The following is a 21,635-nucleotide window of genomic DNA, read 5'->3' as shown; positions in this document are numbered from 1 at the left end:
CCACAAATCCGTCCGTTTTTCAAGCGTCAGAAAGATAATGTTTACATTTCTACTTTGGTAAAAATTCCTTGTGGATTAATGCATTATTTAAATAGGTAAAGAACCATGGAGGAACGAAGCCAGTTAATACCGCTGAGAGATCTTATCAGAGAAACTGTAAATGGTAGGTTACATATAGTGCCATTTCTGCTTCAATGCATAATCTTTGATATCAAGTTTAAATTTTGCGAGGAAATGCGGAATATGCCGGTCTATCATTCATTCATGAATATGATGATCGATTTGCTTAGCATTGTTGTACGATATCTTCGTGTCTTGAAATAACAGAGTTATTATTAAACAATTTTTGGTATGTCGAATAGATAAGTGTATATGTTGTGATTTTTGTAGGGTACGTATTTTGGTCCCTGTTTCAAGGCTTGGGCCCAATGATATGGTTTTATCCATTGAATGAGCTCGACATTTCTGGATATGAAGCATTTGCTGCAACATGGTTTAGTCCTATTCTGTTTGCAATTCCCGGTGTGATGTCACTGGTTCAGAATAGATGGGTCCTAGGAGTGCTTCGATTGCTGATGGTCGGGTCACTAGCTTCCTTTCAGGCTCCCACCACATTAAGTAGACTGATGATCCTAGCCGGAGGAGCTGGAGTTTCTATGTTAGTTCTGGCAGCCACTCTGTGGAGTCCTGATGTTAAAATTAGGTGAGTGATTTACCATAAAGCTTTGGATAATATGTAGGCCCAACATCTTGAGTTAGCAGCCATCTTGGTGTTAAAATTATGCATGAAGGTGTTTTAAACTACTTTGAAGAAAACTTAGTTTGAAGTAAAATAATTTTTTAACCTTTTTGTTCTTCACCAAAGTACACTGAAGAGTGGGGAATCTTTATCATGCCAATGCCTACTTATTTACTAAAGTCTCCTACAGCGCACACTTACTTCATAATATATTAATACATGTATTTGAAAAACTGCCAGGTGGACAGAAACCTTACCCACTGACCACATTCTTTAGGTGGTTAGCATGTAAAAAGAATATGCGTGTACATGTGTAAGACTAAGAATTAAAAATGTTTTTAACTGTCATAGAATTTGTAAATTATTTGTATGAGTATACAAAGCCAAGAAACAAACATTGTTTTTGATTTGAATCAGGTCATCCACATTCTGGGGCCTCTTTCTGGGTCTGTTATCATTGGTTACCAGCAGGGTGTGGTTTGTCTCCTTCATGCCCACATGGTGGAGTAACCAGACTAACTCGGCCATCATTACGCTTGCTGCTATTGCCACGATAGACCAAATTCTCTCAGGTATTCTGAATTTATGTAGAATTGATAAATTTTTAAAAGAATATATTACAGTCACCTCAATGAAAGTGTCCTTTAAAAAAAACTCTCCCATTGCAGTAAAGTTTTTTTTTTGGTATTGAAGCTGAAGTTCAAAGTGTTTGATATACTAATGATCATGGGATTGTTATTACTCATTTATTTTAAAAGTATTTTTTTTTATTTTCTAATTGATGCAGGTGCTGATGTCATAAACAGCAGAGACAAGGTGAAGCCAGACCAGCCATACTGGTTCCCGACAGCTGTTGGGCTGGGAAGTCTCATCTACCTTACACACTGGTGCTTTGGGGAGGTTTCCTTGGTAACAAGATGGGTTGTTACCGGCTTTCCTGACCATGGACCCACACCATATTATGGAGGGTATTGTAGTTTTATATACCGTAAATACTGTTTATTAATTCATGGTTTGCTTCTAGTTCTAAGAGACTTCAAATATGTTAAAGAATTGCCTCTTTACTTTGACCAGTCACAAAATGTTTCTTGTCAAACGTCTTTAATATTTAAAGAGGCTGAGTGGTCAACAAATTAACCATCAGATCTGCCTCATCATTTTACATATAATTTTTTAACTATACTCTACTATATACCGGTAGTAAAGAAAAATTCCTAAATTTTTTTTATAAAAATGGCCATGACGGTTGACCATCAAGCCCTCTTAATTGCTAAAAAAATGAATTTTACAGTACAAAAGTAAAGCAATGACAAGAATGTACAAAGTCATTTCGTAGTGTTTCATTTGTATTGTAATGCTACAATGTCACATGTGCACTGTTCATAAGATACTTATATTGTTACTAACCAAACTAAATTTAAAAGAAATGTTGTTTCATTGTAATTTTTATTTTAATTTTTAGGGTTGGAGTATTCTTGTGTCTTGTTTGTGGATTTTACATGTCAGGATGTCATCATGTAGCTCAGAGTAAAATCTGGTGGTTGATTGGTGCACTGTCTTTGGCTGGGCTCTACTATTTACCCACGTATCAGGGATACACAGGTCAGCTGAAATAATGCAAATAATTAACTTATAAAATACATGTAGTACTATAATCCATAAAAAATTATACCGTATCTTAAAAATTGTATGTTTCACTCTTTGCTGTACATTATTCAGGAGGTCTTGTATTAGCTGTATACACCATGTCTATCTGGCCGGAAATGGCCGACAGAGTCAGCAGATGTCCTCCAGCAAGGTCACTGTTAGTTGCCATAGTAACCTATCTGGTGGAGATCTTTTTCTTTGTGTGGACGGTGGCCTACAACTTTGTGCCGGGCGGAGTTTACACAAGGGAACACACTGACTATCTGATGGCTGCTGTCATGTTAGGCATTTTTGTTGGACTTTTTGTTGGTAAGAGACACTTATGCTAGTACTTGTACCCGTATGTTATCTCGCTTCATCATATGTATTGTAGATCTACCGGTATGTCTTATGTAGTTTCTCTTTTTGAATAATGTCTTTAAGAAAAAAATCATTTTTTTAAGGTCATATACCATTAACAAACTTTCACAAGTATGCAAAATATTCTGTACGGTTCATGCAAACAATATATCCTGCCACAAATAAGTTCTTTATTGCATTAGTTTATCACTAGTAAATTGCTCAAAAAAGTTGCCGCAAATAAAAGTTTGTTTAAAGTTTACAAGTACCAGTAAATAAAAATTATTAGACAACCTTTATACTAAATTTTGCAATTAAGTAAAAATAATTGAAAGTGATTTCTGATTTTTCAGGTAAATCTTTTGACCAGAGTTTCACTACACTACCTGTGATAGAAAAGAAAAGGATTTCATTGTCCAAGGTCCACCTTTGTAAGTTTATATAAATATAAAGAGTACAGTTATTATGTACAGTTAAACTTATATCCCGAACCCTGATATCTCATTTCAAATACAATGGATATGTCAAAGTGATTTGTAATTCCCAATCACTTATTTTTAAGTATTTTACCCTTGATATCTCGAATACTCGGATATCTCGAAGTTTTAAAAAAAATACTCCCATCTAGTTTGAGATAATGAAGTTTGACTACAATATATGTACCAGTTTGTCTTTGTTGTTGGTATAAAAATATTGTCCTATTGTTTTACTAGAATTATAACAAACCCTTTGTTTTTTTGTTTGGCAGTGTTGGGTCTCATCCTATGCTCTGGCCTGGCTGGGTTTGCTAAACGATACAAGCAACAGGAGTTCTCTCCTCCTTCCCAGGTATTTATATAATGAGCAAGATGAAAAAATTGAATTACCCCAGAACATCCTCAGTAAGGTAATAAAATAGGAAATGATTAAATTTACTCAGACTGTGTGCAGCATGAGTGTTTTTATTTTACATCAGGGCCCACAACTGTGAAAAGTAACCCAAGAAGTTGAATATCTTTAAATTGGAATAATCCAATTAAAATAAGATCGCTTGACCTACTCTCTAATGTAATGGGTTCTCATTTCATCAAATCACATACTCTGTGTCCTATTGTAGAGAGAGCCTGGAGAATTTTCTGCCATGATTTGGACCTATCATTTTGGTTATGACAACAGAGGCTGGCCAAGTCTGGAGCGCTCGGCTAAACTCATCAATGAAACAGGTAGTTATCCACCTGTATCATGTTATATGTGTATCAGATTTTATCTCTGTTGTAACCCCATACAAATCTAGCATTCAGTTCCATAGTTAGAAATGTGAGCAGCAAAAAATTCATGACAACCATTTCATCATCTGAAAAAAATGGTTCTTTAAAATTTTCTTTCAGTGCAATTTTTAGCTCACCGAGACGAAGTCAGGGGGAGCTTATGCTATACCCTCGGCGTCGGCGTCGGCGTCCGGACCTGGTTAAAGTTTTTGTTGCAGGTCCTGTATCTAAGCTATTACTTGTCCTATCTTCACCAAACTTGCATGGGTGATGCATCTGGACCTACATATGGACTTGAAAGACTTCGATGCTGAATCTGAGTCCTAAATTTTAGATGCTGGAGGAGGTTAAGGTTGTTGGACCAGGTTAAAGTTTTTGTTGCAGGTGCCCTTTGATAGCAATATCTAAGTTACTGCAGGTCCGTACTTCACCAAACTTGCATGGATGGTGTGTCTTATGATACTGATGCACCAGACAGGCTTGAGTGCTGTATCTGAGCTATAGGTTTCGGATGCTGGAGGAGGTTAAGGTTTTTGGAGCTGGTTAAAGTTTTTGTTGCAGGTGCCCTCTGATGATTATATCTTAGTTTGTCCTAACTTCACCAGACTTCCATGGATGGTGCGTCTTATGATACTGATGCACCTGACAGGCTTGAATGCTGAGTCTGAGCCATAGGTTTCAGATGCTGGATATGATTAACTTTTTTGGAACAGGTCACAAATAATAGTTAAAATAGATAATAGTACTATTTCAAACTTGCATAGTTGATTAAACTGTAATATGAATGAATATCAGAGGAAACTTCAGATGCAGAGCTTGATCTCCATTATCAAGGATGCTAAAAAATACATCTTAGTTATTACAGGTCCTAACTTCACCAAACTTGAATGGATGGTGTGTCTTATGATACAGATGCACCTGACAGGCATGGATGTTGAATCTGAGCCAAAGGTTGCGGATGCTGGAGCAGGTTTAGGTTTTAATTGCTAGTGCCCTCTGATGATGATATCTTAGTTATTACTGGTCTGAACTTCACCAAACTTGCATGGAGATGCGTCTTATGTATACTGATGCACCTGACAGGCTTGAATGCTGAAATCTGAGCCATAGGTTTCGGATGCTGGATGAGGTTTAGTTTTTTTGGAACAGGTCACATGTTTTATAGATGATCGCTTGCATAGTTGATTTAACTATATTATAAATGAAACGCAGAGGTTGCTTCAGATGCAGAGCTGATCTCCATTATCAAGGATGCTAAAGAAATCTCCTACCTCACTCAAACCTGCTTGATAGATAGATGTGTTTGTTGATAAATGTTAAACATGATTCCTATGATATAGAATTGTATGGTATGAAACAATATTGTTTAATATGATACAATAAAATATCATATGTAATATTATAAAAAGTTATATGATACGATATGATATTGTATCATTTTTTAAATTTTTTATGTTATGATATTGTATCATGATATCATTATGTATATTATTGTATTTTAGGAAACAATATTGTATAATATTATATTGTATTATTAATTTATTATTTTATCACATGATACTATTACATAAGATATTGCAAAATATAATATTGTATCCTATGATACAATATTGTATATTCTATAATAAAGTATCATACGATCATATTGTATAATATAATATTAGTTTCCTTTATTTAGAATTATATCACATGAAATTGTATAATATGATACTGTAATATTATATAATATCGTATCAAACGATATTGTATAATATGATATTGGTTTATAATATGATATATTATCACATCACATGAAATTTTGTTTTCCCTTGGACTGAAATGTCACATTTTCATTGGTTTAAACATAGCAAGTGATTGCCTCATATATCTCTATATTTGTTCTGTGAGAATTAATATTAGGCAATATGGCCGTCATTGGTCAACGCTTCGCTTACTCATTTCGACATTTCATAGTATTTAATACATAAACCGCATGCCGTAAGTTCTTAAAGTATTAGGAGTAGTCGCCCTTTGAAATTCTTTAAAATTAGAGTAGTTGCCCTTAGAATATTGACGTCACATTGTTTTGTCTGGAGCAGAACAAAATGGCAGCGTCGAAATTTGCTCAAATCTCTGCAGAGAAAAGGGAGAAAACATTTAAAATTGAATAGCAACAAAACATTGTAGGTAAACATGGGTGTAGCAAGATTTTTAAAGAGTATTGAAAGATGAGATTGAAAATTTTGAAGAGTTTAAATGAGTTAAATTGGACGAGATGTTAGGCATCTTGTACATGGCTGTGCCATGATCATCGCTATTTGTGAATAAATATGTCACTTAATAGTCCTCGGGAAAACAAAACACTTATTAGGTTAGTTACTGACTCACTACGGAAATATATTGGGTTGATCAATCTCATAGACGGCTCGGCTTCGCCTCGCCATCTATGAGATTGATCAACCCAATATATTTCCGTAATGAGTCAGTAACTAACCTAATAAGTAATAGTATTGTATTATATTATTGTATTATATCATATTATGTATCAAATATGATACAGTATCATACAATATCATACTATATTATACAATATAATATCATATGTTTCAATGTTATGATGTTTTATGTAATATGATATTGTAATATAATACTTTATTGTTTTATATATTATGATATTGTATTATGTGATCAAATACAATAACGTATAACACAATACAATGTCATATCATATGTTATATCATATCTCATCATTGTTTATTATGGTATTTTATTGTATTATATGATATATGTTGTAAATATGATAGGATGCAATATTTAATTTTATATTATTGTATTGATTAACATATGAACATATGATTATCATACAACTTTTTAACAGATGATATGCGATATTGTGTCAAAACAGAATCCATGAATATCCAAGATCATAAAGTTTGATTTTCATTTAATATGATAAAGGTGGTCTCATAAAGGTGAAGTCTCATAAGGGTGATGTCTCGTCTCGGTGAGCTTTGTAATCTGTGATTACCTATGTTTTGTTGTGGACTAATCCTGGTACTGGTAGATTATCTGTTAGATTGGGAAATACATGAAGGTCAAAAACATTGTTATTGATGGGTCTAATGGATGCAGGCTACTTGACATGCACTTTGCTGATTTTTTTGTTGCAGGAGCAGATTTTGTGACCCTCTTGGAGAGTGATGCCTCTAAACCATTCCTTGGGAATAATGACCTAGGAATGTGGCTGGGAGAGAAGCTGGGGATGTATGTGGACTTTGGACCTGCCACCAAGACACACACATGGGGGTCAGTACATTACCAGAAAGAAGTACAGCAAAACTCGGTTATAACGAAGTCACCGGGACCTAAGAAATTACTTCGTTATATCCGTAATTCGTTATAACCGTATAAGAAATTCATTAAATTTACATAGCTGGGGATCCAAGATGACTTCGCTATATCCATGAATTCGCAATATTCGTGTTCGTACTAAACAAGTTTTACTGTAGTTGTGTGAAAGATTTCTTTATAGTAAAGGGGAGACAGTTTGCTCCACTTTTCTTTTCCTGTAAAGAGATGAGTGAATTGTCCCAGTTGGTTATCAAAATGATTCAGAAATTTTTATCATACATTTATGTGGTCCAGTGAGGAGAAATGACAGACACAATAATGTGATTATTAAACTTTAATTAAAATTTTGGTTTTCTTTTCACAGGAACTTGATTTTATCCAAATACCCAATAGTCAAGTCAACTCATCACCTACTTCCTTCACCACATGGTAAGTTACCACCAGTTTACAGTGAATAAGTTTTTTCTCTAAAATGTCATCGAGTTAAAGATGATATCTTTAAATCTCTCAATTCTTTAGGTGAGCTAGCTCCAGCCATTACTGCGACAGTGGATGTGGGAGGCAGACATGTTGACTTTGTGGTGACACACATGGGGAATGACCGCGACGTCCTAGACCGAAAACTACAGGCCAAATTCCTGGCAAACGAACTAAAACAGAGGTCAGTACTTAGCTCAGTATTATTTTTATGTCTTGGTAAAGTTAAGATCAAGACTTAAATATGAATTATCATGTGGACTTTATTTGTGCGTTATAACCTTTTTTTTAGCAAGAATCCAGTGGTTTTCCTTGGCTATGTGACCTCAGCACCTGGTAGTCGTGACTACCATGAACTTCTGACAAATGGCAATGTCAAGGACATTGATGAAACAGACAGAGACAGATGGTGTGAATACATCATGTACAGGGGTCTCCAAAAGTAGGTGCTTGACATGCATTAAACAATTGGAGGTTTTCACTCAGCTGTTGTACAACTTTCCACCAACCCTTATTTTGCTCAAAATCTATAATACTGTTGAGCCTGATCAGTAATGTTAAAATTATAACATATACCTGTAAATTTGTAATTTTAACATGCAATTAAAAATGTTTTGATTATTGATCACAAGGCTTGGCTATGCTCGCATTACACATGGTGGCCTGAGTGACACGGAGGTCCAAATAGCTAAGTTCCACATTCCAGACAATCCGGATAACTACAAAGACAATACCAGGCTAACCACAGACCCCTCCAAAGTGGACAGCCATGTTCACTTCAATAAAAGGTGAAATTACATTAAGGATGACACATCCTCTGTCAAGAGATGTAACTCTCACTGAGATAAAAAAAAAACTATCATTGCTATTGTTAATTGTTATTGTTAATTAAAGTGAGATTTCTGATGAATGTCACTCTATATGTATGATTAAATTGTGTTTTGCAGATGTAACTTAGATTTTTGGAAAAACCATTTTGGTGCAAAGTAAAGTTTTAATAAAAGGGTGATGAACTGTATAATGATCTGTATTACTGTACACATTTTATACATGAAGAGATGAGTATTATAAAAAAAAGTTATGTTTTACAATGTCATTGTGATGGTCTGTCCATTCTTTTTCAGGTTTGGATCCTTTCACCGTGGTCATGGTTATTTCTCTGACCACAAATTCCATATGAGCACTCCCAAATACTTCCTGCCATAGTGTCAGCCATAGCTTGCCATTCCAGACTCCATCTTTGTCAATCAGCCACTGACAGAGCTAAAGATAGCATGTGCTTCTTTAATGTGATCAAATTCTGAGATCCTACTTAAAGATTTCTGGCCATAGTGGATTATAGCTTTTCAACTTCCAAAATCTCTTTGCATGTGTTTCTATGCAAAATAACCTTTTACTTTATAAATGAGAGTGAGAGAGGGAGAAAAAGAGAGGAAAGAAGGGAAGGGAGAGAGATAGCTAATGATATGATACTCAAGAGTCAATTGCTTCAATTTTGTCCATGGGAATAGGTGTTTTGTAACATACATACATGTATACATGAAACTTCAGTGAAGTGAGGAAGAATGTCATCACTACCAAATCACTATTTAATCTTGAGAAATTGTTTTCATTTTTATGCTGAAAGTACAGATGGATGAGTGATTTTAAAATGACAATTCATTCCATGATATGCGTTTTGTTTCAGATATTTTGTAAGCTGTTATTATGTCTTTTGTTTCTTTTTATATTTTCATGCAAAAGAAAAAAAAGGATGAAAAAAATTAATATGTTTATAAGGCATTGCTTTCTGTTGTTCTTGAAATCGGGATACTGTAATTGGTAAATGTTGTAGATAATTGGATAGAAGGGGGATAGGATATAACAATGGGGGGGGGGGGGGGGAGAGCTATCCATGAAGAACATTAAATTGATAGTCTGACAGACATGTTACCTACAAACTCGCTGTTTTGATGTCTTTCTACACAACAGAACCACATCAAACGGGTGTTTTAGAGTCGAAACACCGTCCACTTAGTTTCAATTTTTGATGGATTTTGTTAAGGTAAAATCTCCCCTGGGTACAACCCTGAATAATTAAAGTCTTTATCTTTTAACATACACTTTGTTTCCGTGAGTTTACACCGCGGAGGCTGGTGAATTTCCGCGTCACTGCGCGACATCCATTGGAGCATTCTTGCGTGTCTTAAAGCATCCAGTTTTGGATTGTAATTGATTATTTTATATCTTATTAACGATGAATGCTTAGAAACGCATTAATAAATCATGGTGTGTTGTTACCTTCCCAACCACTGCAGTCGGAATTGTCCCGTGTTACGGTGAGTTCAGCATATTGCTTGTTTCAGGGGATTGGGGTTTAATTAATTTTACTGAAATATTGCTTTCTGATTTTTTTTCGGGTGGGGGGATTGGGTGGAATTTACCAAATATTATTTCTTTGTTGTGGAGATGATTATTAAAAATGAACTTAATCCTAAGAAATATTATAGTTTTCTCGTTTCTAACATAAAAAAACTCTTAAAGATTGTTAAAACCTATCAACAAAATTTATATATTGTTGTATATTGCGTTATTTTGTATGTGTGTGAGGACAAATTGGTGAACAATTTTGTAAGTTAATAATACGGTGTCTGAACATTTATATTGGCCTTTCTCGTATGAAGGTATAAGAGAGAGTACGCGTTTTCATTTTCAAGCAATGTTTTGATTAATTTTGTAATGAGTTACAGCATTTGTCTTTTTCCACTTGCAAATTTAAAGGCGGCTAAAATCCAAGAGTTTTTAAATTTTTTTTTTAAAAATCTCTCTGTTTAAAAACCTTTTTCACTCTTTGATTTTTCATGGAATTAGCCGTATTTCTGTGGATTAACTAAATGAACTGCCGGACCTCACATGTCAGACTGATAAATTGCCCTTTGTTTGTTTTGATCTTGAAGTGTTTAAAGTCGATATGACAATGTTTGGTTGTTCGCAATATAATTCACTCCAATCTAAGTGGATTACACAGAGAATGTGATCGATAAACGAAGATCAAATAAGTAAAATCGTCTTTTCTTTTATTGATTTTCCTTTCAATTTTTTCCTTTCTAAATTATCCAAGCCTTGGTCTCTACTGTCAATAAAATGACCGGACAAGTATTTATCAAACCTTCACATTTAAACTTCATGAAAAATGAAATTTAAATGATCTTTTATTCCTGGAGAAAAGACAAGGTTCCGCACCACGTAATAAATCGTCAAGAAATCATCCAATATAAATAACAGAGCGTTCAGTTAGACAGCGGTATTGGTAATGTTTAAATCGACTCGCTTGACAACGGGACTGCGGGCTTTAACGACAGCAAATCATATGGTTCATTTGTAAAATTCCTGTTTACAATGTGAAAATGGCGACTCTGGCATATTATCGTAAACCAGTGAATAATATTCCAACACCCAAATTGGAATATGTTAACACAGAAACACGGGTAGGTCTCCATAGTTTGTCTCTACCCCACGGCTAGGGGTGGTCCTGGTGCACGTAATCTAATGGTGGGTTTCTATTCCTCAGATCGGAGACGAACTCGTTGTTCCAGGTCTCCAGAAGGATCTCCAGGCGTTCTATGAGAAGACCGATTCAGAGGCGGACCGTGCTAAGGCCTTACAACTCCTAGCCTCCTTACAGTTTGGTCCGGAGAGCGACCCCCCACCCCCGCGCCCCGCCACCGCCTTCCCAGCTTACGGTAAGTTTCTCTCTCTCTCTCTCTCTCACTCTCTCTCTCTCCAACGACGTACGAGCTCCCTTTGACGATTTTATGCTCTCTCTCTCTCTCTCTCTCTCTCTCTCTCTCTCTCTCTCTCTCTCCAACGACGTACGAGCTCCCTTTGACGATTTTATGCTCATGCTCTCTCTCTCTCTCTCTCTCTCTCTCTCTCTCTCTCTCTCTCTCTCTCTCTCTCTCTCTCTCTCTCTCTCGTTGATTTTTAATCCACCTCTGATGTAGCAAGACTTTGTTTCAGACTCTGATAACGAGAACGAATATGAAGGTAACAATCATTAGTGCAGATTAACAGGCAGTTTGATCATGCCTTTTGACCCGGTGTGTACTGCATGAAAGTAAAGGCAGATTACTTACTAACTTAGCTTTTAATTTGACGTGCAAACTTAACTCATGTGCCGGATTAATAAAGCGCATGTGTAAGCATTTATATGAGTAAATATGTTTTTGCATTTGATAAACGGCTGTTTGTATTTAGAATTAATCTACCCACAGAATATTCATTGCGGCGTGTATCGGAGAACTAACACTGGGGATAAATAATGACAATGCGATAGTTTGTACGCAAAGTAATAAGAAAGTTTCTCTTAGAATTCCTTATCAGCAATTTATCGTTCATTCCTGTGTATACATTAAAATGCTTTGACTAATGTTTGGTTTTTATATTTGACTTTTTCCAAAGAAAATTTGTTCAATTTTCTTTTTACCCACTAAAATAACCCCATATTAAGTGCATACCTGAGAGAAAAACCCCACTTTCTCCTCCTAACGGATACTATAGTAAATTGCCCACTGCTACGCAACGCCAGTTTACAACCCAACCATTAACAGAAATAAACGGTAAACAAATCAAGTTAATTGTCAAGTCAATATTCCCTTTTCTTCAGTTGTGGAAAGAATATAGAGTGTCTTGGATCACATTTACCTTTCCGTGATGTGTAGAAAAAGACCAAGACGCGGATCACTTATTATGACGTCATAAACCTTATTGTGATGTCATGAAAATGCATTGGTGTCATAATAATGGCAAGTATTTTTGTTTTTAGGAAGAAAGGATAATTTTTACACAATGGACCCGTATCAAACGTCGTACACCAGAGATTATCCAATAAAAGAACCTAAGGAAACCACCGCACACAGGTGAGTTGTTTATTTCACTGAGTTCTGTAAAAGATGAGGCTACATATATTGATTATGAGGCCTTGGTACATTAGCGTAATTTTTTTTTATTTAACTTTATAAATCATTATATTTAGATTTCATAAACAGAGTTTACGTTACTTTTTACCAGAGTTTTAAGATTGAGCTTGAAATAAAACTATTTGCAATATAGATGTGATGCATTAAGTTTTTTGGTGTTATTTTTTTTTCATTTGGAAATTACTTAGTATACTAGTAGCTTCTAACTAAGATGGCGATTATATTCTTTTATCTCGATTTTACTTATTTATAACAGATGCACACTTAGTGACTGCTTTTCTAGGGTTAATTCATGCGATGGAGGAATATAAATATTTAGTAAAGAATGGGGAAAACCCCAAATATTGAATAAATATTTCAATGATCGTAAAATTAGAATAATGACTAAATAATATTTGTCAATTGGATATTTTACAGTGAATCCTAATTCTAAGATTTATTTATTCTTAGCATGCTACGATGAGTTTTACAAATAAAATTTAAAAACAATTAGATTATAAACTAAATAGGAGAAACTAGAAGTGATTTTATAAATTGGCACAGCGGTTGTATTAGTGTCGTTCAAATTGAGCAAGTGATGGTTTCATACAATTGAAGTTTGAATTTAGTGAAACATAAAACAATAATGAGAAAAGTAACACATCTTTAACCCCCGCTCTCCCCCCCCCCTTCGTCCAGAAGAACACGCCAAAAACAAACCCACGCAATTCGTTCCAAAAGTAAGACCTGGGTGTCCCTAGGTCCGGTACTTCACTCCCCTTTTTAAAAAAACCCATATTTCACTCATATCCCCCTTTATTGTTGATCGGATCAGCTTTTTCATATTGACCTCCTCCCCACAATGAATTTTTTTCCTCATCTTTTAGCCCCCCCCCCCCCCCCCCCACTTATTTCGTGTCATCATTACAGTTGCTGATATTGTCAGACATCTCTCATATAAATAATGTTCATGTTTCTTGTAGGTTCACCTTTTGCCAAAATTATTTAGATTGACTTTTGCCTTCGATACGTTTCCCCCATTATGCTCTTAATTCACGCTGTAAATTCTTAGCATGCTACGATGAGTTTTACAAATAAAAATGAAAGAAAAAATGGGGAGGGGTGAAAACAAAGAAAAAATTATATGAACGAACATATCCATTATCTTCAGATTTTGACAGAGATAATGTCATCTTGTCCATAATATACTCAGCATTTTACCTCTTACTAAAACAATTTTTTCAGTAGTATTTGATTAAAAGATTGTTATGTTTGCAATGACGTAACAGCGGCGGCCATCAAATATTTACACAAATCTCGGACTCCTGTGCTAGGTATGGGGTGGTATAATGTATACTTACTCGAACAAATATCGAGAACTCTCCAATTTCAATTTCGAGGTTGTACGTAAATCAAGGACAAAATTAAACGCAAAGACGCAGAGAATTTTGCAACTAAGTCATCCTATATTGTAAACTGGAAAAAAAAGTTGAATGATATGGCATGTCGACACAGTCGTGACTTATACGTATAACTCACCATGCAACAAACCTTAAGATAAAAAAAAAAAACGAATTCTAGTGTACATCCTCTGTCAGCAAAATTGTATTTCTGACGGCAGGCGATGTAGCGATATAACTGTTAGAATTCACACATCGACTGATATTTAGTAAAGTTGGGTCAAAACTAAACCATATTTGTGAGAACTTGTTCCTGTAAAGTATGTCTAATAAAAATAAAAGCAGATAACTTTGGAATTATTAACATGATTTTAAATAAATTTCTTTTTCTGACCATCAATTTCGTCCTAAGAGAAGTGCTGCGACAATTCAGAATGTTCTATCGATAAAATTACACGAACGATGTATACTAGTATATTTGCAATTTCTATAGAGAAAAAAAATCAATGCCCTTTGTACCACAATCTATTTTTTTTTTTTTTTTTTTTTTTTTCTCTCTCTCTCTCTCGCTTACGCATGCATTGTTAATTATTAAGAAATACCACATATTGTATTATTATAATCTCTGTGTACCATTGTGCAATGGTGTTGAGATTGAAATAAATGAATGAATGAATTCGGGGGGGGGGGGGGGGGGGTGGTTACAAATTTCTTCTCATATTTTCCTAAAAATTTTATAGGTATTTATTTCATTAACTATTATTCTTTTTGCAAGATCTGAAAAAAATTGAAAACGAAAACGTAGTTTGATTTATGAAACAGAGCGAGATAAATAAGATGCCTAAATTTATAGTGATTTATTGGGAGTAGGGCGGAGGCTTTTATCTTATAACCAATGATTTAATTTGAACAAGTATTTGTTGTACAAAAATACAATTGGGATTAGGCACAAGTTCCATAACTTAGACCACCCGCTCCCAATACAAAGATATAATACAATATAATTATGTGTACACAACATAGATAAAGGTCAGTGGATAAAATGGCAGTTTACATATAAATGCAATTGACATGTATATAATTAACAATGGTATACTGTGTAGTAGTTTTAATACCAGTTAAATCTTTCAGAGTTTTTAATATAATCATAAACCAATGTAAATAAATGTTTGTTTTCATTGTCTCTTATTGCACTGTCACCCCAGAGTAAAACATGAGTATTGACAATGTTTAGATTTACAATATGAAAAATTTCATTGGATAGGGCATTTCTAGCATCTTTATATTTATTACATGTGAAAAAGTAAGTATCCTCGAGCTAACCACCCGAGCTTATAACCAATAGAATGGTTTCATGCCATTAATATGATCTGGTCTTTTATTATCAAAAACAGACCATCGAGTTCCCAAGGGTTCACAGCCTCGCATCCTTTGGAGGGTCCTATTGGGGACACCCACTACACGGAGGAGTTCTTTGAGAAACCTAATAGACCGGCCACGCCCATCAGAAGCGGAACAGCTTCAGGGTCAAGGAGTAACAAACCACACCCTCTTGAAGTAGGTTATAGATTTTGAATACTAGTATATTTGAATTGAAATTTTCACGGAATAAAAAAACATATTTTGTATCAATATCATAAATTTTATTATTTTAATAATTTGGGGGAAAATTAATGATTTCAAGAAAAAATTTACCGCTGCGAGCAGGGTTCGAACCTGCGCGGGGAGACCCCATTGGATTTCAAGTCCAACGCCTTAACCACTCGGCCATCACAGCTTGTGTAAAACACAAGCATATAAGTAATAAACCAATTATATACATAGTATATATATTCCAGTATTTACCTGTGCAGGTAGCATTTAATTTATCTTAACAAATAATGGATACCACTTTAACAATTCTTTATTCATACATTTATTTATTAACATCAGAATAGAAAACAAACTTCACTGAAGCGCGTATAAAATTAATATTTTTATAATACATGTAGATGTGAAATTTTCACTTTAAATTTCTCATTTATTTTGTGAATTCTGATACAGTTATTTATTTCTAATCAGTTTGAGCAAGAGATTGAATGCTCGAAATACCTGCCAACGTAGATTTAAAATTAAACCCAGACTATAATTATTAAAGGTCCCCTTCGATGCAATCCAAATATCTCTTTACGAGATGGATTTCCACTTTTACTGAGCAACGGTTCGTTATTTTGACATATGTGAGTTTGTTTTACTGCTTTTAATCCTAAAGATAAGGGTCTCCTTAGTACACGGTGTGTATTCTCTCTGTCAGTCATTTCTTGTTTGGCGGTTTCCATCGAAAGCTAAGCCGGAACAAGAATCCAGTCCGTGGTCGGAACAGGTGACGGACGAGATGATTAACCAGGTCCACAAGCGGCTGTGTCAGTCCACCTACCAGAGCGATTACCTGGGGATTCCGCAGGGTAAGGCCGCTAGCACTAAGTCAATTTGTTAATTGTTATAAAGAAAGATATGCTTCTCATAGGTTACAAAATCGCAGGATTATATGTATCTATTCTACAGAAGTTCGGACATGTCGAATTAATGATCGTCGATTTTCGTTCACTTTGCTTTTGATTTGTTTTAAATCTGTTTAATAAATGTATATTACTGTTATCGTTGTAAACTTATCATCATCGGTCGATATTAAATACAAAGAAATTAATCACACCGTATTAAATAATCGATGTCAACACATGTTTGACGCGTTGTAACAGATGGGAGGCCGAGACATAGATCAAAAGTGAATACATGAGATGGTTTAGAATAATGTTAGGTACCACTTTTCACTAAAGGAATGTGTTTCATTGAAAAAGATATACATCGTATCATTTATTTGTCGCTATCGGATTTACCACGTTAACTAGATTTAAAATATTTCACGATAACGCATGAAATATTTATATAAAAAAAATTGAAACTATATACTTGTAAATTGATGGTTTCTTTTACGGGGTTGATTACGATTGTATCGAGACATAATATGGATTATCATTTACATTATTTAGATACTAATGATATTAAAAATTATGTTAAAATTTCTGCAAATTATAAAGGGACTGGTTGGTCGTGGCAATTTTTCTAATTTGAAAAAAAAGAGTTTTTATTTTAAGGAATAAGAAATCATTCTTCGCGTATTCTGATCGAAGAATGATTCCTATACTACTTATATTCATATACTTTCCAGTAATTGTACGATTAAATATTAAAAATAGTCATTAATGAAATGTATTGGACAATACGTTATATACAAAATCGATTCGTAGAGATATAACAAAGGCACTGGAAACTGTAAATATAAAATACATTAAAAGAATGAACATGAATGTCAGAGCTTAAAATTGCATTTTACTGAAATAATGTACATAGCTAGAAAACTTATATGTAGAACTTAAAAGTGTATCTGCTGATCACTTGGCTTATTTAAATAAAACATAAGTTGTATTTTAGGTGAAGTGATCTTGCATCCATACTGAAATCCTTTAGTTTCACAGTCCACACAAAATAAAATAAAAACTAATTCAAACGTTTAATTATAACACAATATGCGGTGTATTTTTTTTAAATATGGGAAAATATATACCGGTACAATTTGAAGGAATCGAATTAGAAGCCGCAAAATCATATGCAAGTGTACATAAACCTACAAAGACGTTACGCATACAATTAAACTTTCCTAAAAGATAATTGTAGGTACATCATTCAACAACATTTTTCAATATTTGTACATCATAATCCACTCTTTCTTTCTTTTTTCTTTGGTTTAAAGTGATTCCAATGTTTTTAATTATACTCGTCAGTTCTCCGTATGCTTCACATAACTATTGAGAGATGTTGTATCTTTAAAAAAAAATGATTTGGATTATTTGCATATCTTGATAGTCATTCTAACGAATCAAAAATTATTTTTTGACGTCAATTTGAAATAGTGTTGTGAAGCTTTTGTAGATTGCGATACAAAGTAGACATATTATAAAAGAGTTATCTTTCTTTAAATACAGGGTTCCAAGTGAAGCGAGCGTTTACCTTGCCTCCAGACTGGAAAGCTAACGTACCGTACACCCTTGACAGTGTCGCCAGGTACTCATACCAGAAACCCAACCCCCAGGAGGAGCTCCAGGTTCCCATCACCAGATACGGCAGTAATAGGAAAAAGCCAATCGCCGCAACAGGAACCAGTAAGTCTTCATTCGTCGATATATCTTGGATATAAAGTATGCATTGATACTGAAAAGAGTGCAATTGAAAAAAATAATAGTAAAGTCCAAACGTTTACATAATACCCCCTCCCCCTTCCAAAAAAGATAAAGAAAAAACCCAAAACCTAAAAAAAAAAAAAGACCAAAAAAAGAAAAACAAAGAAGATGCGATAAATGAAATAACGAAATTGTTTGATACAGATAATGCCATGACCTTTATTAAATATTTTAAAATCTCCGTTCTTTTATTCAAGTTCCTACCGCCTCCTCGCGGTTCTATCACATCAAAGGACGGACCACGTACGACCGGCACTACAACGACAACGCCGAGAATGTGGTCCAACAGGTGCGAGAAGTAGGCCACAAACTGGAGCAGGAGGCCCTGCAGAAGTACATGGAGAAAGCGGAGGGTCAAGGTCAGTATCCTAGCAACGCTACTGTGTGGGAATAGCAAGAGCCAGCACACTCTGACTTCATGCATGAAGAAACGATTTTCAGCCATTGTTACTTGTATATAATATGCTACATATATTCATTAGAATTCCCATTTTAACGCGATTTTTGTTCACTGGTATTTTTTTAATTTGGAGGTTTTCATGAATTTATAGAAGCCCAATTGAAAAGATATGTTAAGCCTTTTTTTGTGAACAAGGAAACGATTTCAAAAATAAATAGACTTGAAAATGGTTAGTGATCGTGTGTGAGGGAATGCCTTTATACAAATGTAGTTAAGTCTCTTTGGTCAGTAGCAATTATGGAGATTTTTTAGACTCTATATAAAATTATGTATTTCCCTTTACTAATACCATATTGAAATAGACACAATGAAAACGAAATGATACGACTGGATGATTGTCGGAGGGGAAGGGGTGGGCCTATGGAGAGAGGGAACTAACCAAGGCCACATCCATTGAAAAATGATAACGTTTATGATGATACATGCTGAATCAAACCTTATATTTTTTAATCATTCATGGCTGAAAATTGTTTCACATTCAGTTTTGTACAATAGCACGATATGGTGCACTGCATGTCTTTGCGCATGATGCTGCAACTGGTAGCCACCGTAAAATCATCGACATCTTAGTGTAGCAGTTGCGTTCACCGTTTGCGGTTTTTTGTTTTACTTGTGCGGTGACGTCATGTTCATATATTGCCATAAAAGGCTATGCTGGAATTTCAATTCATTATCATAATTTTCACGCTGCAGGATGTAAATGAGACTGAAATATTTAACCGAGCTATTCTGATCTAAATTAATGTCAGTGACCAAGACACGAATTCATTTTACCACTAAGGAACGTACATACTATTATAGTATGCATTGTAATTGTCCTTTGTGTTGCGTCATGTATTGGACAAGGAAATACAAGTAGTTTTGATGTTACATTGCTAGCGTTTTGCTAAAACTTTAGTTGTGTGATTGTGTGTATTTTGCTTTCATTCCTTTGATTTCAGAAAAGGATACGGCTAACCGCCTTCTGAACGCGTATCAGAGGGGTGATGGCCTCTCGCCCCGCCCCCCGGCACGCATGTCTGCACGCTCTGAGGTCCCACCTGTCAGCACACCTTCTTCTTTTAAATCTCGGCCCCGCACTCCAAGTTCTGCGCGCTCGGAAACCAAACCTCCGCCACATCCATTTTATCAACAAAAGCACATACAAGTCAACAAACCACGTGGGAAGTACCCGGATCTGAGGCATTCGTCACGATCTACACCATCAGCAACGCCAGTGACGTCATTTAAGTACACGAAACGAGAATCTACCTCGTCTAGTGGCATCAAAACCCCTCCCCAAGTGACAGATTTTGATATAAATGTAGCATTACACGCGCTCCAGAATCCAGATACGCCCAAATCGTTACCAATCAACTGTTTTTCTCCGGGATACAACTTGTCCTAGGATTTGCACAGCACTCTAAACTGTCCTTTCATTTTTGCACTTAAATGTTAATATTTGTACACCTCATTGGAGATTGATATTATCTCAGCTCATTTGAGGTCGGTTGAATTTGCATTTTGCTTTAATTGTTTGTTTAATCAACGCTATGGCATTTAGTTGTGCATAAAATTGTGAGTATGTATACAAGAGCTACAAGCATGGCCGGTTGTTAGTTTTAATAATTTGGTGCCAATTTTTTTCTCTGATAAAATATTCATTTTTTTTAATAACAGATTTTATGTATATTTGAAATGAAGTTCTCACTATATTAATAAATCTTTATTTAAATTGTGTGGTTTCATTCATGATATTTGCTGAAATGGTGTTCGATTTTCTTTGTAAATATGTTACATCATAAAAGTCGATCTTTTTACAGAGAGAATAAGAAACGTCAGTTCCGATGTTCCACGGTTAGAAAGATCCCGAACATCATTTCCTCGGCTTAGTATGACACATCGGAATGCATCGGCACTCAAGCGTGTGACAACGTGGTCTGGACCAGACCACATATCCGCTTAGTTATTCCAAATTTGTTCTGCCTTCTATAAATTTCCTTTCGTCGTTTATCCAGAAGGTGTATATTGCATTTGGACATTGTTTTAAAGCGGTCAGAAACAAGTTATTATATGCTTATAGAAAAACTAGTCAACTTCTATCTTTGATGTATTTGTCAGTCACACAAAATAAAGCGAGGTGATATTCTGTAGTTCCATGTATTTGTATATAGGTCCGGGTTTGTTTTTCAGTTTTACTTGCCCAGTGTTGATACTGCTCAACCAATACAACTTAATTCAGAATACTTAACAAAATACGACATGAACTAATGACATCGTATATTTTTTTGTGGAAGAACTATTGTTTCGGGAAAATACTTGTACGCAAATCACGTGAATAAATCTATTAGAAATCAATTGGTCAACGTCTTTTAATTTATTGTATGTATAGTTTTAGTAATTAGTTCTGAATAAAAGAAGAACCAAGGCGGTAGCAGAGAAAAGGCGATACTTATCTCCGTCTGAAGTTTTGATATTGCTAGATTCGTACAATTTTTTTAGCCGAAAACACTGGTGATCAAATCCTCCGAGTACTATTATGTACAGTTGAGTACATGTAAATAAGTAGCATAATATGAAGTCCTTTCTATGTATCCTACACGGTGGCATTCCAGGATACAAACATCGCTGGGTTCTTCATCCGTTATTACTAGAACTGTACACCCACATATTGTCATACTGTGGGACAAAAAGAACTGTACACCCACATATTGTCATACTGTGGGACAAAAAGGAACTGTGATTCTCCCTCCTGTACGCTATTCACGCCGCCATCGTTTCAATTTCAGCGCGAAAACAACCT

The 21,635-nt window shown here is 35.0% G+C and overlaps 2 protein-coding genes and 1 non-coding gene across 5 annotated transcripts; 2 read left to right on the top strand and 1 right to left on the bottom strand.

Annotated features, from left to right (window-relative positions):
• The first annotated feature begins 6 nt into the window (after positions 1-6).
• Positions 7-9,561, top strand: LOC105336532 (PGAP2-interacting protein). The gene is made up of 15 exons (XM_034447385.2): positions 7-163; positions 391-703; positions 1,157-1,311; positions 1,527-1,707; positions 2,202-2,341; positions 2,459-2,695; positions 3,079-3,156; positions 3,474-3,553; positions 3,822-3,927; positions 7,122-7,257; positions 7,667-7,731; positions 7,822-7,963; positions 8,072-8,221; positions 8,412-8,567; positions 8,904-9,561. The coding sequence occupies exons 1-15, from the start codon at positions 106-108 to the stop codon at positions 8,983-8,985; spliced, it is 2,079 nt and encodes a 692-aa protein (XP_034303276.2). The 5' UTR covers positions 7-105; the 3' UTR covers positions 8,986-9,561.
• Positions 9,562-10,963: 1,402 nt separating this feature from the next.
• LOC105336531 (uncharacterized) lies at positions 10,964-21,190 on the top strand. 3 transcript variants are annotated; one of them, XM_034447397.2, is made up of 9 exons: positions 10,964-11,246; positions 11,330-11,501; positions 11,779-11,805; positions 12,584-12,677; positions 15,511-15,673; positions 16,410-16,560; positions 18,139-18,315; positions 18,591-18,752; positions 20,656-21,190. In XM_034447397.2, exons 1-9 carry the CDS (start codon positions 11,166-11,168, stop codon positions 20,796-20,798), a joined length of 1,170 nt encoding a protein of 389 aa, XP_034303288.2. In that variant the 5' UTR covers positions 10,964-11,165; the 3' UTR covers positions 20,799-21,190. The 3 variants fall into 3 exon arrangements, with proteins under 3 accessions (XP_034303288.2, XP_034303285.2, XP_034303286.2); XM_034447394.2 differs by lacking the exon at positions 20,656-21,190 and adding an exon at positions 19,795-20,570 and having other exon boundaries at positions 10,968-11,246; XM_034447395.2 differs by lacking the exons at positions 11,779-11,805; positions 20,656-21,190 and adding an exon at positions 19,795-20,570 and having other exon boundaries at positions 10,970-11,246.
• Positions 15,812-15,893, bottom strand: Trnas-uga (transfer RNA serine (anticodon UGA)). Its single transcript has one exon. It is a non-coding gene; the product is annotated as a tRNA-Ser (tRNA).
• Positions 21,191-21,635: the final 445 nt, after the last annotated feature.

Source organism: Magallana gigas, chromosome 2 (assembly GCF_963853765.1).
Source record: "Magallana gigas chromosome 2, xbMagGiga1.1, whole genome shotgun sequence".
NCBI classification, from domain to species: Eukaryota; Metazoa; Mollusca; class Bivalvia; order Ostreida; family Ostreidae; genus Magallana; species Magallana gigas.
The sequence above is the reverse complement of the archived record's forward strand: the minus strand, read 5'-3'. Positions and strand labels throughout refer to the sequence as shown.